The sequence below is a fragment of the Moschus berezovskii genome, chromosome 21 (genome assembly GCF_049115385.1).
Source record: "Moschus berezovskii isolate FMDL1 chromosome 21, NW_MosBer_1.0, whole genome shotgun sequence".
Lineage (NCBI taxonomy): Eukaryota > Metazoa > Chordata > Mammalia > Artiodactyla > Moschidae > Moschus > Moschus berezovskii.
In genome coordinates, this window is record NC_142480.1 from 49,726,597 (window position 1) to 49,741,915 (window position 15,319).

Below are 15,319 nucleotides of genomic sequence, written 5' to 3' on the forward strand. Positions count from 1 at the left end.
CTTAAGAGGTTACTGACTAGAGGGACACAAGGAACTTTGTGAGGGCTGGACCTGCTCTAAATCTTGATCTGGACAATGGTTACACCAGTGTAAACGTGTGGAAACTAACCAAGTTCCACACTAAATATCTGTGCACTTTACTTTTTGGAAGTTATTGTTGTTCAGTAACTCAGTCATGTCTGACTCTGCAACCCCATGGACTGCAGCACGTCAGGCTTCCCTGTCCTTCACTGTCTCCCGGAGCTTCCTCAAACTCATGTCCATTGAGTCGGTGATGCCATCCAACCATCCTGTCCTCTGTCGTCCCCTTCTCCTCCTGCCCTCAATCTTTCCCAGCATCATGGTCTTTTCCAATGTGCTGGCTCTTCACATCAGGTGGCCAAAGTACTGGAGCTTCAGCTTCAACATCAAGTCCTTCCAATGAATATTCAGGACTGATTTCCTTTAGGATGGACTGGTTGGATCTCCTTGCAGTCCAAGGGTCTCTCAAGAGTCTTCTCCAGCACCACAGTTCAAAAGCATCAATTCTTTGTCGCTCAGCCTTCTTTATGGTCCAACTCTCATATCCATACATGACTACTGAAAAAAATCATAGCGTTGACTATATGGACCTTTGTTGGCAAAGTAATGTCTCTGCTTTTTAATATGCAATCATATCTCAATACAAACAAAGCAAAACGAACTCCTGCCTATCAGTAAGGAAAAGCTAGGAAGTACAAAGTTTGATAGGCAAAGAATGTAAATTGGTAATTCACAGAATAAGAAATCCTAAGAGCTAACAAGTAATTGAAAAGATGCTCTGGAATTCCCTGGCAGTCCAGTGGCTAAGACTTCACCTTCCAATGCAGAGGGTAAAGTTCGATTTCTGGCTGGGGAGCTAATATCCTACATGCCTTGCAGTCAAAAAATCAAAACATAAAGCAGAAGCAGTATCGTAGTGAATTCAATAAAATCTTTTAAAAATGGTCAGTATCAAAAAAAATCTTAAAAAAGAAGAAAAGATTCTCAGTCTCATTAGTAATAAGATGAATATATATTGAAACATGATATCACTTGACACCCATCAGAATGGAAAAGATCAGCAAAGCAAATGGGTATTCAGCACTGGCCAGGATGTGGGGAGATGGGGGCTGGAGCACTGCTGAAGGGCAGGCAGGTAACTGGTTGGCTCAGGTGGTGAGAAAATAGTCAAGCCCGCAGAGCTGAGTGATACAAAGCAAGTGCACCTTGGGACCCAGATATCCAACTCAGTGCTTGTACAGATCAGCAAGGGGACTGGAAGGATGACACAGTCCCTGTGGCATCATTTATGGGAGGGCTGGATTGGGCACAACCTTGGAGTTGATCAAAGAGGGGGATAGGGACCTCCCTTGTGGTCTAGTGGGTGAGACTCTGAGCTCCCAATGCAGGGGGCTGAGTTCAATCCCTGACTGGGGAACTAGAGGCCTCATGCCACAACTGAGAGCCCGAATGCAGCAATGAAGATCGGTGTGCAATGAAGACCCAGTGCAACCAAATAAATATGTCTTTTAAAGGAAAGGATAAGTAAAGTGATGGGGACACAGTATGAATGCTGCACAGAAACAAGCTTCTAATTGCACAGTATACATAGTGGAGCTCCCAAAATAAGATCAAGTGAAAAAGATAAGAAACAACTAGATTTACAGCAAGGAGCATAAGCTAACCGCCACTGCCCACCACATACACAACAGCTCTGCTCATTTTATGAGAATTTGTTCATAGTTAAGGGAATATGTTAAATATCCAAGTGGGTGCTTAAGGGAGAGGGAGAGTAAAGGTTGGGAATGAAGAAGAAAAATAAAATATGACCCAGTCATTCTACTTTGAGAGAGAAATGAAAGTATATGTTCACGCAAAGTTTTCTACATACATGTTCACGTTATTTGTAATAGGCCCAAACTGGGAACCACTCCAATGTCCATCAACAGATAAATGGTTGAGCAAATTGTACTGTAACTGTACAATAGACTGCTTCTCAGCAATTAAAGAGGAAAAAACCACGATACACACAACAGTATGGATGACTCACAAAATAATTACGCAGAATGAAAGAGTCCAGACAGTATGATTCCATTTATATACATTTCTAGAAAACACAAACTAATCTGTAGTGACAGAAAGAAGATGAGTGGTTGCCCCCAGAGTGGGAGCTAGGAGGAGGGGAGTGGTGGGGGGAGAGATGACCAAAGGGCACAAAGAAACTTGTGGAGGTGATAGATTTGTTCACTACCTGGGTTACGGTGATGGGTTCTTCAAGTGTATGAACATGCCAAAACTCATCAAATTGCGCACTTTAAATATTATTCTATGTCAATTAAAGCTATAAAGAGAAATAAGAAAGGGCTTTGCACTAACTAATGGTGATCATATATTTTGAGCCAAAGTATATCATTAACCAACTTGCTGTGCTTGAAATTAAAAGCTAAAACAACAACAAATGCAAATAAAGCAAAAAAAAAAAGAAAAGAAGTTTAGATGGTTGAATTGGCCCAGGCCTAATGGCTGGGATGCTGACTCCAAGACTGTAACCATTAGTCTCTGTGGCTTAGGGCTTGCACTAGTTTAAGGTACTTTATAAGCAACTGTATTGGTGAGGAAAGTAGAGGCAACCACATTCACCCAAGCTTTAGGGGTCATCTCTGGGAAGGAACCCAGGTACTCAGAGATGGGGTTCAAGGCCATGACCTCTAGGCCCTCTTCATCTAGTCAGAGAGAGATTCTTAGACAGATGATCTCAATGCTGAGTGAAGTCAGGGAAAACTTCCTGTAAGAGGTGATGCTTGAGTTCCAATAAGTGCTTGGATTGGAGTCAGCACTCAGTGAATATTATCTATTTGTTTTTTACTATTCCCCATGATTTTAGAGAGAGTAGAGTGGAGAGGAAGATGGCATTCCAGACAGAGGGAAGTACACCATCCAGGGCAGGTAAGCATGTTGGGGATTCATAGAAGATTTGGTTTAGCTGTGACTGGGCAGTGGGGAAAAGTACCAGAGAAGTCTTCTTGGGACTGGTTGACACCCCTCTGAAAGCAAGCCCCTACCTGGACATGGGGGCATGGGATAGCTCACGGTGGGTGTGATGGAGGGGTCAATGAGCATTTGGTGGTTCCCCCAGCTATGCAGTTTGGCCTGGAGCTTTGCACAGCTGACCAGGAATCTCAAGAGTAATTTTGGCGGCTGCCACCAGCCTTGCCCGGTGCTGTCTAATCTGCAGATGGCTTTAATCCATCCAGAAGTGGTGTCTTCACTGAGTCCCTCACTTTGCTGACACTGAGTAGAATATCAATAAGCACGGGGTCCTATCTCCTTCCTATCTCCAAATTCTTTCAGACTGTGCCCAGTAGCTACCCAAGAGGCCACTTGACCATACAAGGACTTGACCAGAAAGTAGAAAGACAGGCCTGGGCTGGGCCAGGTGGACCCTGAGTCTAGAAACTGTTAGTCGCTCAGAAGTGTGCAAGTCTTTGTGACCCCATGGATTGTAGCTTACCAGGCTCCTCTGTCCATGGGATTCTCCAGACAAGAATACTGGAGTGGGTAACCATTCTCTTCTCCAGGGGATCTTTCTTACCCAGGGCTTGAACTTGGATCTCCTGTATTGTAGGCAAATAAATTCTTTACCGTCTGAGCCACTAGGGAACCCTGGCTAGTCTAGAAAGGGTCAGGCAAAGGCTATAAGGACCAGTAGCCTGTCAGCCGGGTGGAGAGAGAGAGGGCCGTTTCTGATTCTCTGCCATGAAAAAGCCCCATTGTGGGGTCTTCGGGGGAGAATATATTTATTTTGTTTCCTGAACTGTGTGAACAGGGCACTGTGCTGCCGGGGTTGAGAGGCTTCTGTGTGGCTGGGGAGGGATCACACCCCGCTCCTGGGTGGTGTGCTATGAAAAGGCTTCATTCAGCCGGGCCTGGCGGCCCACCGGCAGCCCAGGCTCCTGCGCTGCCCCTGGGGGCAGCTGGCTTCCCTCCCTCTCTCCCTGAGGTACGGGCTTGGGGTTGGGTGTGGGTGTGGAGGCCACCAAGTCAGACCCAGTACCTGCGGGGCCCGTCACCCTCAGGTTCGGTCCCTCAAATGCACACCTCGGTGTTGAGCTGACCGAAGGAGAGGGCCTGGGACCCAAGAGCCATTTGGTCCCTGTCTCGACTTGAGATGTAACTCACACATGCAGTCATAGAGAGTTGCTGAGGCCGACCTTCACCATACAACTTCAAATCCTTGTTCACTGCTAGGCCATGTTGCCAAGTTGGGGGTAGGGGGGTATCTGAATGTTTATATGATTTCTGTGATTATTTTGTGAATAGCACGATTATGTTGCTTTATGTTTGGGGTGTGTGTGTATGTGTGTGTGTGTGAAGAGTGTTAATTTGTTCACAGGAAATGCTTTAAACACACCTCAATTTTTGGAACCCTGTTTGGCATCTTTCTATTTTTCGGTACACTGGGAGACTCAGTCCCTGGAAGTGGATCAAGATCGTCTGGACCTCTGAGGGCCCTTGGCAAAGACAGCTTGCCTCCTGAGCATGTCTGGATGCGAGGGGTGAGGTGAGCGGGCAGGATGCCCGAGTCCTGGGCAGCCATGGGAGCTGTGGGTGGAAGGACTGCCTCCTGGCTAGCCATCCCGGTGAGCGGGCAGAGAGGCCAGGGAGGGGTCCTTCTGCGAAACTGACTGGCTTCCCAGGTGATCAGGCTCCTGGCGGGGAAGATGAAGTTCACGTCCTTGTGGGGCTGTTCTCTGTCTGCCTCTCCCACTGTGCTAGGCTCCCAGGCCAAGCATGGGCTCTCCCTTGCTGGATGTGCTCCCCATCCCGCTCAGACCCCACCCCAGTTCTCTACTGCCATTCTGGGCTCACACCACCCACCTGGCTCCACCAGCAGAAGTTATCTTACTCAAAGTTTAGGGAGGAGAGCCCAGAACCCCCAGCTGCCGTGGGATCTGTCTCAGTGAGTGGGTGGCTCGCTGTCACTATCCTGCCTGTCACACTGGCCCTCTGTCTTCTAGTTCCAGCTCTGTCTCTGCCTCACTGAATGACCGTGGGAGGTCACTGAGCCTTGGTCTTCTCATCTGCACAGGGGAAGGATTGCATTGATTGGTCGCTGAGGGCCCTCAAAGCTCCAATTTTCTGTCAGTCTGGAAATCTGGGTGCAGGTATACTGCAATCAGACTGGAAATATCTTTACACGCGTACATGGGAGGTCATGCCTGGACGCTAGCCACTCTGCGTGCCACAACACTCCCCAAAGTGGGGTTCTCCTGGACATTTGCCTCCACATTAAAGACCTTTGACTGGGGCTTCCCTGGTGGCTCAGTGGATAAGAATCCAGCTGCCAATGCAGGAGACATGGGTTTGATCCCTGATCCAGGAAGAGCCCACATGCCGCAGGTAAGCCCATGCACCACAACTATTGAGCCTATATTTTAGAGCCTGGGAACTGCAACTGCTGAGCCCCAGTGCTGCAACCACTGAAGCCTGCATGCCTAACACCTGTTCTCCACAAGAGAAGCCATCGCAATGAGAAGCCCGTGCACTGTAGCAACTAGGGAGTAGCCTGTGCTCGCTGCAAGTACAGAAAAACCCTCGCAGCAAAGAAGACCCAGCACAGCCAGAAATTAATAAATAAAATGAAATTATAGACAAAGATGTTTAACTAGTATACAGCTCCCCTCATCCCTCCCTCTCTTTGCAGACAATCATAGAGAAGGGCTGGATGCTGGTATCAGGAGCGGAAGTTGGGGAATGAAGCAATGAGGCTAAGGAGGGAGGGAGTTGGGAGTGGGCTGCACTGGAGGGGTGATTGCTCAGCCCCAGGGAGCCCTGAACTCTCAGCTGCCTATTCTAAAACAGGGTCTGATTTCAGGTCATGGCCCATTGAGCCACTGGAGAGGTTCCCTTCCCAGAGGAGCAAGAGGGCCATTTGCTCTCCAGCAAGACTTCCTGATGGGGAGGCATCTCTGTGGCCCTGCACATACTCTCAGTCTTGGACTTGTACTCAAGGGTGAAAAGAAAGTGAGGGAAGCATCTGGCTGGGCATGGCTCAGATGCCTGAGGGATGCATATACCTGCAACTCTAGCTGAGATGTGTCATCACCCTGAACTTGCAGGAGAGGGATCTGGCTTATCTGACACACGTCGTAGTCATCCCAGAGAAAGCTGGGGTGTTCTCAAAGGATGAAAGATGGATTCACAGATAGATGGATGAATAAAATTAAACTTACTGAGAGAGAAATCACTAATGACTTTATGTAGATGACTCATTTATTTAAGAGAGGAAAGCTGAATTTCATCTTAATGTTTTGAGCCTGATGGACTAAGAATGAGTCTGAAAGGGAGGGCTGCTGGTCAGGGTTGTGGAAAAGAGATGGATGTTCAGCTTGCAGAGTGGGGATCAGGCAAGGATGGCTTGATCAGAGATCTGTTGGGTTTGAGGCAGCAGAACAAGAGCCAAGTGGAATGAGGGGTTCTTGTCAAGGTGGGGATGTAGATTTGGAAACTTCATACATAGAGATGATAGCTGATAGTCGGTGAATGAGTCAGTCCTTAAAGGAGAGACATTATGGCAAAATATGAAGAATCGGGACCCTTCGGAAGCTTGAATTAATATCCTTTGGTTTATAAATGGGCAAACTGGGCTCCAGAATTTGTCATTCATCCACCTAGCAATCCATCCATCCAACCATACATCCACTCAACAAATATATTTATCCAGAAGCTATAATGTACAAGGTAATATTTCTGATAATGTTCATGGTTAAGGGCCTGACAAGGGATAGTGTCAACAAATGGGCAGTGGAGAGAGAAGGATATGAAAACCAAAGAAGGAGGATGTTCAGGAAAGCCAGTAGCATCCTATCTCATGGAGCTCAAAGAGCAGGGAAGTTAAAGAAAATAAGTTGGATTTGCTCTCTGGTGGATCCTGGGAGAGAGTTTTCTTAAACTGTTTGTAAGGAGGAGTCATGAATGAAGGTGTTAACAGAGACTGTCTATGCTTCTGGAAGATGGACAGAAATGATGTTTATCTTCTGCATCGTGCTTTTCAGTGGTGAAGCACTACATCTGTGCAACCAGCACATTCACCAATTACAGACGTATTTTCTGAAATGTCTAAGTAGGATTCCATCAGGACAGGGTTCCCTGATAAAGAGCAGATGCTCTATTGCCTACCATCAGTCATTTACTAGTGAAAGCATGTGCTTTGGAAAAGCCCTGTGCCAGACAGCAGAAGACCTGGTTTTGAGTCCTGGCTTTGATATCTGTCAACCAACCAGATTACATTGGCCAGATCATTCAATAAGAGCTTTTTATCCTTACACCAACGAAGTTGCTTCCTACCCCTTATCTGGTATTGCTGTTCACTTTGGACTCTCCCCAAATGTATTACTTGCAAATTGTGGATGCTAAATAAATACATTTGTTGTGTCGATGGATGGAAGGATAGATGGCTAGGTGGGGGAGTTACAAATTCTGGAGCTCAGTTTGCATGTCTATAAAGCAAGGGGCATCAATTCAAGCTTTCTGAGAGTCCTTCCATCTCCAATCATCTATGATCGTCTATGATGATGCTTTTTGTTAAAGTCACAAGCAGAATTCTTCCAAAGTTGTTTAGAGCTAGCACATCTGGGCCAATTAAGCTGCTGTAGATTATCCCAGTGAATCTCCTTGAGGTTAGAGACTGGACCATCTATTATCTGGCTCTAAAGCCTTTCATCTACGATCAGAGATAGAATCTTTTGATACTAAGCATTCATTGAAGGAAAAAGGAATCACTTCCAACTATACTCTGATTCTCTAGAGACACTTAAGGATATGTGGCATGTGGTTGGGGCTTCCCTGGTGGCTCAGATGGTAAAGAATCTGTCTGTAATGCAGGAGACCTGGGTTTGATCCGTGGGTTGGGAAGATTTCCCTGTAGGAGGGCATCTTACTCCAATATTCTTGCCTGGAGAATCTACATGGATTCTTGGGCAGGCTACAGTCCATGGGGTCGCAAAGAGTCAGACACAACTGAGTGACTAACACTTTCACTTCAGCATGTGGTTCTTATGGTAGACAACACGCCATAGTGTTTGCAAGCAACTCAAAGATGTCTTTTGACAGGACATATCCCTGTAGCCCATTTCTGGTGAGCCACCTGTATGTGGCTTCGCAGTTTCAGGTTTGAGCTTGTCTCTTCCTTGATAGCTCAGTTGGTAAAGAATCCACCTGCAGTGCAGGAGACCCTGGTTTGATTCCTGGGTCGGGAAGATCCGCTGGAGAAGGGATAGGCTATCCACTCCAGTATTCTTGGGCTTCCCTTGTGGCTCAGCTGGTAAAGAATCTACCTGCAATGTGGGAGACCTGGGTTCAATCCCTGGTTGGGAAGATTCCCCTGGAGAAAGGAAAGGCTATCCACTCCAGTATCCTGACCTGGGGAATTCCATGGACTGTATAGTCCGTGGGGTCCCAAAGAGTTGGACACAACTGAGTGACTTTCACTTTCACTTTCTACATCTGTCAGTCCATCAATTCAGAATCAGATCATCAACACAGAATTCCAGTCACAGCGTGACAGGGAAGCTGACAGTTTGGAAAGCATCCAGAGGCAGATGGCCAGGAGGGTGAAGGGTCTCGAAATGCCTGAAAATGAGGAGTGATGAAAAGAACTAAGGGTATTCATCCAGAAGAGAAGACGACATGGCACCTGCTGCCCATAGTGCTGTCAAGCTCACTGGGACTAGAGTCTGTACTGTTCCCTCTGCATGGTCCTCCTGAGAACAAACCTGTGACTGGCGAATGGGAGCAGCAGGGAGGCTGATTTCAGCTCACTCTAAGAACCTCAGGAGGTTTTTTTCAGCCAAGTTGTAAGAATATAGAATTGACTGCCCAGGCAAGCAGAGAGTAGGCTGACAATTGCCAAGGATGGAGGAACACAGATTGCTGTAACCTGGGTGGTTACACCAGGTGACTTCTCAGACTTCTTTCAGTGTGGAGGTTCCAGGATCCCAAAGGATTTCAAAGTGGAGTAAAGAGAAAGCTCTTTGCTTTGTTGATTTAGAAATCATCTGCTGGTCTTAGCTGTGGTTCATCTCATACCTGGCTGATCTCCTCTAAACACATTTCTCTACTCAGCAGTTGGGTCTCTCAACTGAAATGACTATAAACTTCTCTTCTCTCTCTCTCCTTCTTTTTTTAAAGGATCTTTTTCTTTTCCAAATAAAGAACTTAGGAAGTCTCAGGAAGACTGGACCTATGTGGAGAAATTCCACAAGGAATAATTAACCAAACAAACAAACAATAAACCTCCAAGCCAAAATTATATAGCAGTGAGGTGCACACCTCCCAAATTCAGGTTGTCCGGCTGCCCAGAGCACAGAACTTTTGTCTGTCTTTAATATCTGGTGGACTTGCCTGACCCAAGGTTGGACTTCTTAAGTTCGGTTCTGGGCATGGGTAGGTGGGAAATCCGCTGAAGCTCACACCTCCTGAAGATGGATAGAGAGGAAGAAACTTGGTTTCCATGGCAACTAGGGGGTCCCAATCATAAACAACCATTTTTTCTACCTGGAGCCAAGTCTTCAAAAAGTGACTCAGCCTGAGGTTTGCACATTGGGGACCTCCTATCTGGTGGTTGGTGATGTCAGTGAAGAGATTTTCATGGAATTATTCAGAATATGGCCCACAAAATAGAAATTAACCTATCAGCTGCAGGGCCTAAAATAAAAACTGATTCGCAACCACTTTGTGACAACACCATTGCCAACCAGAAGTAGCCTTTGGCTCCCTGACCCAGGGCTCAGTTGGAATTTTTTTTCACAGTAGCATAAACTCTCAGAGCCAGCATGGCTCTTTGGGATTGTCCAACCCCCTCATTTTACAGATGAGGTTTCGTTTGAAGCTAAGTTCCAAGCAGGATTTGCATCCAACAGGAAAGCATTAACATTTTCCAGAAGCCGCCCTTGCCTCTTTGCTGAAGGCTACTTTAGCACAAAAGTCTACGTCTTGTTTCAATTAGCTTGCATGCTCTGGGCACAATTACTGGAAAATGGGGATACAGGCCGAGGAAGTGATGTCACTGGAGACCCCGGTAAAAGCCTGGTGATGTGTTGACAGTCACTGTGTCTCTCACTAATGTGATTGGTGATGGAGAGAGGAGTGAGGCTGCTGTTCCTGGAGAAGCTGGTTCTAGGTGGCAGCTACTGGTCCTCAGGGGCGGTTATGGGAGAGGCACCTGAGTGTCAGGGCTCAGGTAGGGGAGGGAGTGTGTCCACCATGCTGAGTACCAGATACAAGAGCGCCACCTACTGTCTGAGGAGATCAAGTGGATCTCTGTATCCACTGTGGGCAAAGAAGCTGTAGTTAAATATGCTGGGCGGCTTCTCCAGGGCTCTGAACTGTTTGAGGAGGACCCTTTTCTCCAGCTGTTGTCCCCAACACCCTCCCCCTCCGCCAACCTTGGTTCCTCCACCTGCTGCATCTCACAGGGGAGCTATGTTCCACCACACTGACCAGGGGTCACAGAGAATGGGCTCCAGTTCCCTGGGTCATGGGCTTTCTATGAACTCACAGAAGCCTCTGCCTCATGGGTTTCTCTTCTGAGTGTGTGTGTGTGTGTGTGTGTGTGTGTTTGGTGTGTGTCTTGGGGAAGGGAGGGTGGAATGAGGGAGTTGGTGCTGTTGTGCTGACAATGCAAGTCTATTCTGCAGCCCAGAGGAAAAAATTAGTACAAACTAGAAGAAAGAAAATTTTGGCGTTTCCAAGAAAACTTAAATAATTGCTGCTATTCTGGCCCTGAGATGGTTGGTTTGTTTGAGTAATAGCTCTGGCCTGAGTCCCTAACACCACTCTGACTCCCAAAAGCCAGGCTGGCTCTGTCATGTCTGTAAGGATTTCCCCAGAATGTGCGATGCTCAGAGGGACTCCATGGTGACACAAAGGAGCCAAACACTATAAGGAGTCTAGGGACACTTCTCGGGGCTCACAATTCATAGCATTTCAGATGTGTTGAGGCTTTCATGGGGCTTCTTCAGTTCCACTCCAGGCCTCTCCTCCATGGGGAAGGTTGGCTCCATGCTTGCATCCCTTCTGGGTCAGAAGACACCTACTGGACTGCCTCAGGGCCACTGGGACCCTGGAATCGCCCCAGTCATCTGCACTCTGTTCCCCCCAGCTCCGCCACAATCCTGGGTACACCCTCAAGGCTGTCTCCTCCCAGGGGCCCAGCAGGTGCCTCCTCTTTCAGTTTCTGCCTTTAAAAAGGGGCTGATCATCTATCCGTCCCCACCCACTCCCTGGGATGCCCTGAAAGGCTCCATTCAGCATCAGACACAGCATCCTTGTTCAATTCCAATCCCTTGGTTCCCAGCTTGGAAGCTGCTAACCAGTCTCCCAGGCCAGGAAAATCCTGCTCAGGTAGGACTACTCCTAGATCTTTCCAGACTTCCACCTGGATGACAGCTTTGGAGCTTAAGAGCCAGAGATGTTAATTTATTCTATGATTCCTCCATGATCCTCTACCTTGGAGTCATGCTGGGTTGGGGTCTCCCTTCCCCAAAGTGCAAGAGTCACATGTTAAGGTAAAACTCAGGGGAGGGGATTCAGAACAGTCCCTACTTCCCACGTCATCTTGTCCCTGTGGCCTTGTTCTCACCCCATGGCTCCTCCCTGTTCACCCCTGAAGCTGCCCTCCTCTGGGTGGGGCTGTGTCCCCTCAGATGGCAGCTCCTTCTAGTGATGGCTGCAGGGAGAAAAGTCCAGGACCTGTATGTGTTCAGGTTGCTGTGGAAGGAGGCCGTGGCCTTGAAAGTGTGTCCTGGGTCCCAGATCCTTGAGCTTTGGTCCTGAGCTCCCACCCATGGGCCCTATTGACATGTGGGCTGTAGAGCAAAGCCTTCAAACCTACAGCTTTGGCATTGTTATTTGGGTTCGCATTTCCTAGAGAATCCCAGGGAAGAGGGAGTCTGGTGGGCTTCCATCTATGGGGTCACACAGGAGTCGGACACGACTGAAGTGATTTAGCAGCAGCAGCAGCAGTCATGCACCCTTAGTATGCGAGTGTGTCAGTCGTGTCTGACACTTGGCAGTCCCATGGACTATATCTTACCAGACCTTTGTCCATGGGATTTTCCAGGCAAGAATACTGGAGTGGGTTGCCATTTCCTTCTCCAGTGCCACCTTAGGGAAGGACTTATTTCCCCCAACCTCAGTTTTCTCATCTGTAAAATGGGGTTAGCAGGACAATCCACAGTCCCTTTTCTGAAACCCTGGGTTTCATATGGGTCAGATATGCTCCAGGACTCCGAATTTTTCAGCTTCATTTATGTAACATGGTGCATCTATCCTACATGACATAATACCCCACTGGGGTCTGAAACACCTTGTAATCAAACACATTAGTGTTTCTGCAACTGAATTTTGAACATTCACACTACATGAAATAAAGACCATAAATGGTCTGGGTCTGTTCAGTTCAAATTTTGTTATCAGACACTTTTTTAAAAATTCTTGTTCAATTTTCAGAACTTTGAAAGGTTGGGGTTGCAGATAAGGGTCAGGCTACCCTGTGTCTCTGTAGATAATGGAATGGTGCAGCAGAAAGAGGCAAAGAAATGTTCATGGTCTGATGCCAGACCCAACCCAGCTGTGAGTTTTGGGATAAGACAAGTCTCGTGACAAGGTCAAGGGTGATGGGTGAAGGAGAACCATTCTGGAGTGGCTGTGCTGTTACCCGAGTGTCTGAGCCATTGATTCCAACTCCACAGATCCTGAGCCTCAGCCATCACAGGGCCCTGAGCCTTTCCCTGGCACCTGACTTAACCCACCTCCAGGGCTGGACCTTTCTCAGGTGGATCCTCAGTGAAGACTCTGCCATACCGGTGACCAGTAGGACCGGAACAACTACCACATGATCGTCCTCAGGCCCTGGGCTCCCCGACCAGTATGGGCTGCTGCCTCCGACAGCTGCAACTGTTCTCCACCTGCATGGCCTTCGTGCTGGGGGCCAGCGTGGGCACCTGGAAGGGGGCCATAGGTAACTGGTCCATGTTCATCTGGTGCTTCTGCTTCATCCTGACCCTCCTCATCCTCATAGTCGAGTTATGTGGCCTGGAGAGCCACTTCCCCTTCTCCTGGGACAACTTTCTCATCACCTGCAACTGCTACTCCGCCCTCCTCTGCCTCTCGGCCTCCATCATCTATCCCATCGTCTACCTTCAGTTCTTGCCCAACAGCCACGACTGGGACCGCACCATCATCTCCACTGCATTCTCCTGCATCGCCTTTGTGGCTTATGCCATGGACGTGATGTGGACTAGGGCCCAGCCCAATGTGATCACAGGCTATATGGCCACCGCGCCAGGCCTGCTTAAGGGGCTGGAGACCATCGTGGCCGGTGTCATCTTTGTCTTCCTCAGCAACACCTCCCTGTACCTGCACCAGCCGGCCCTGGAGTGGTGCGTGGCCGTGTACTCCATCTGCTTCATCTTGTCATCTGTGGCCATCCTGCTGAACCTGGGCAAATGCGACAACAGGCTGTCCATCCCCTTCTCCATTTTCCAGGTCGTGCTGACCCTGCTCTCCGTCCTCCTCTACATCACTGCCCTGCTCCTCTGGCCGCTCTACCAGTTCAGCGAGGATCTGGGCAGGCAGCTCCAGCGGCCCAGTGACGTGAACTGCAGCAGTGGACTCTCCACCTCTGTGTGCATCTGGGACCAACAACTGGCTGTGGTTAGTTTGACAGCCATCAACCTGCTGATTTATGTGACTGACCTGGTGTTCTCTGCCCACCTGGATTTTAACAGCAGCTGAGGCTTTGCCCAAGGGCTCCCAATTCCTCCCTCGTCTCATCTGAAGTTCATTACCAAGCTCCGATGTCCTCTTTCTGGCTCTCCTCTCTCCCTTGTCACATCCTTCTGCATTCATCTCACTCCCTTTCCCATTTTCTTCCCACCTTCTGCTCTATCTCCTTCCTATTTTCTTTGGTTGCCCACATCCTGTTTTGCCTTTTTCTCTTGCTTCTCCCATCTTTTCTACCTTTTCTGCTTTTTGCCCCTTTTCTGGTCATCCTTGGTTTCCCATCTCCTGTGTCCTGACCACCTCTCCCCATTTTCCTTCTTCTGATCCGTCAGGACCTGAGACTCCTTCCTCCTCTGCCCACCACCTCCTAAGGTGCTGACTCCACAGCACACAGCCCTCTGTGCCACTGTTCACACCCTGGGCCTCCGGAGGGGCCCTGTTGCAAAGCAGGTCTGTGATGGGTTTGGAGATGGGAGTGGGTAGCTAAGCATTTGGTTCGCTTTCTTTGTGAACAATGTGTCTCCCATTTAAGTTTTAAAAAAAAGTCTCTGGAGGTCAGTAATTTCCAGTGGGTGGGGGTCTTGAAGCAGAGACCCTGGGTCCCTAGGCCCCAACTGGTGGTTGGCCCTGTCTGACACTGGCTCCAGAATTTTTCCAAGCTTACTGAAAACCCACTGCCTGAAGAGGCCATCTTAAAGGAAGCAAAGGCTGAATACTTCCCCATCCCAACTACTCTCTGGGGAATCGAAGCAGGAGCTGGTGAAGAACCCCAGAGTCTTGAAGACACCTGTCTGCAGTGTTGGTAGGGGGCAGCGATGTGGCCCTCCTGCCCCAGTGATCAAAACAGCAGGTCCTGCCTCTGCAGGGAGAAGAGCATGGCCATTGCAGCCTTAAAGCTGATGTTAGCCTGCCTGGGATTTTTTGTTTTCTTTTTCTGGTTAGGAGGACAAAATTGACTGAATGGACCTGTTCTTAAAGGTGAAGTTTCTTTTCTATTTTTCTGGGGAAGGTGGGTTGACTGAGCGGGGATTTCAGCTGCTGTAGTCAAACAAATTGCAGAACTTGAGTGTGTGCACACACACGTCAGAGGCTTTTTGCCACTGTGTTCTGCTTTTTGAGACTCAGGCATAAAGTTCTATATAAATGTAGAAAAAAATATGTATGGTTTCTTTTAATTACCTGGAGTTTCCAATCCCCATCAGCCCCTGCTGTCAACCATAGAAATCTTGTCCTTTCTTCCACATCCACAATGTTCTTTTTTAAAAACCTCAAAGATAAACAAAATGAAAATGAAACCAACAAAATCCACAGGTCCTAGTTGCCCAAATTTGACTAGAAATCAGAAAGAACCTAGATCTTATAGGGGCTTGGATGCTTCTCTTTAAAAGTGTGTGCTTTGTGCACACTGACTGTGTGTGGTTGTGTGTGTGTGTGAGTATGAGCGGGCAGGCATACATTAAGACCAGCAGCCCTTTAAATGACTGGCGAAGTCCTCTCAAGCCTTCTTCCTCTCCTGCTCTCAGCCACAAAGCCC

General features: G+C 48.2%; 1 protein-coding gene across 1 annotated transcript; it reads left to right on the top strand.

Annotated features, from left to right (window-relative positions):
* The first annotated feature begins 12,715 nt into the window (after nt 1-12,715).
* Nucleotides 12,716-14,235, top strand: LOC129550059 (myeloid-associated differentiation marker-like). The gene has a single exon (XM_055417560.2). It carries the CDS (start codon nt 12,931-12,933, stop codon nt 13,795-13,797), a length of 867 nt encoding a protein of 288 aa, XP_055273535.2. The 5' UTR covers nt 12,716-12,930; the 3' UTR covers nt 13,798-14,235.
* The last annotated feature ends 1,084 nt before the right edge of the window (nt 14,236-15,319 follow it).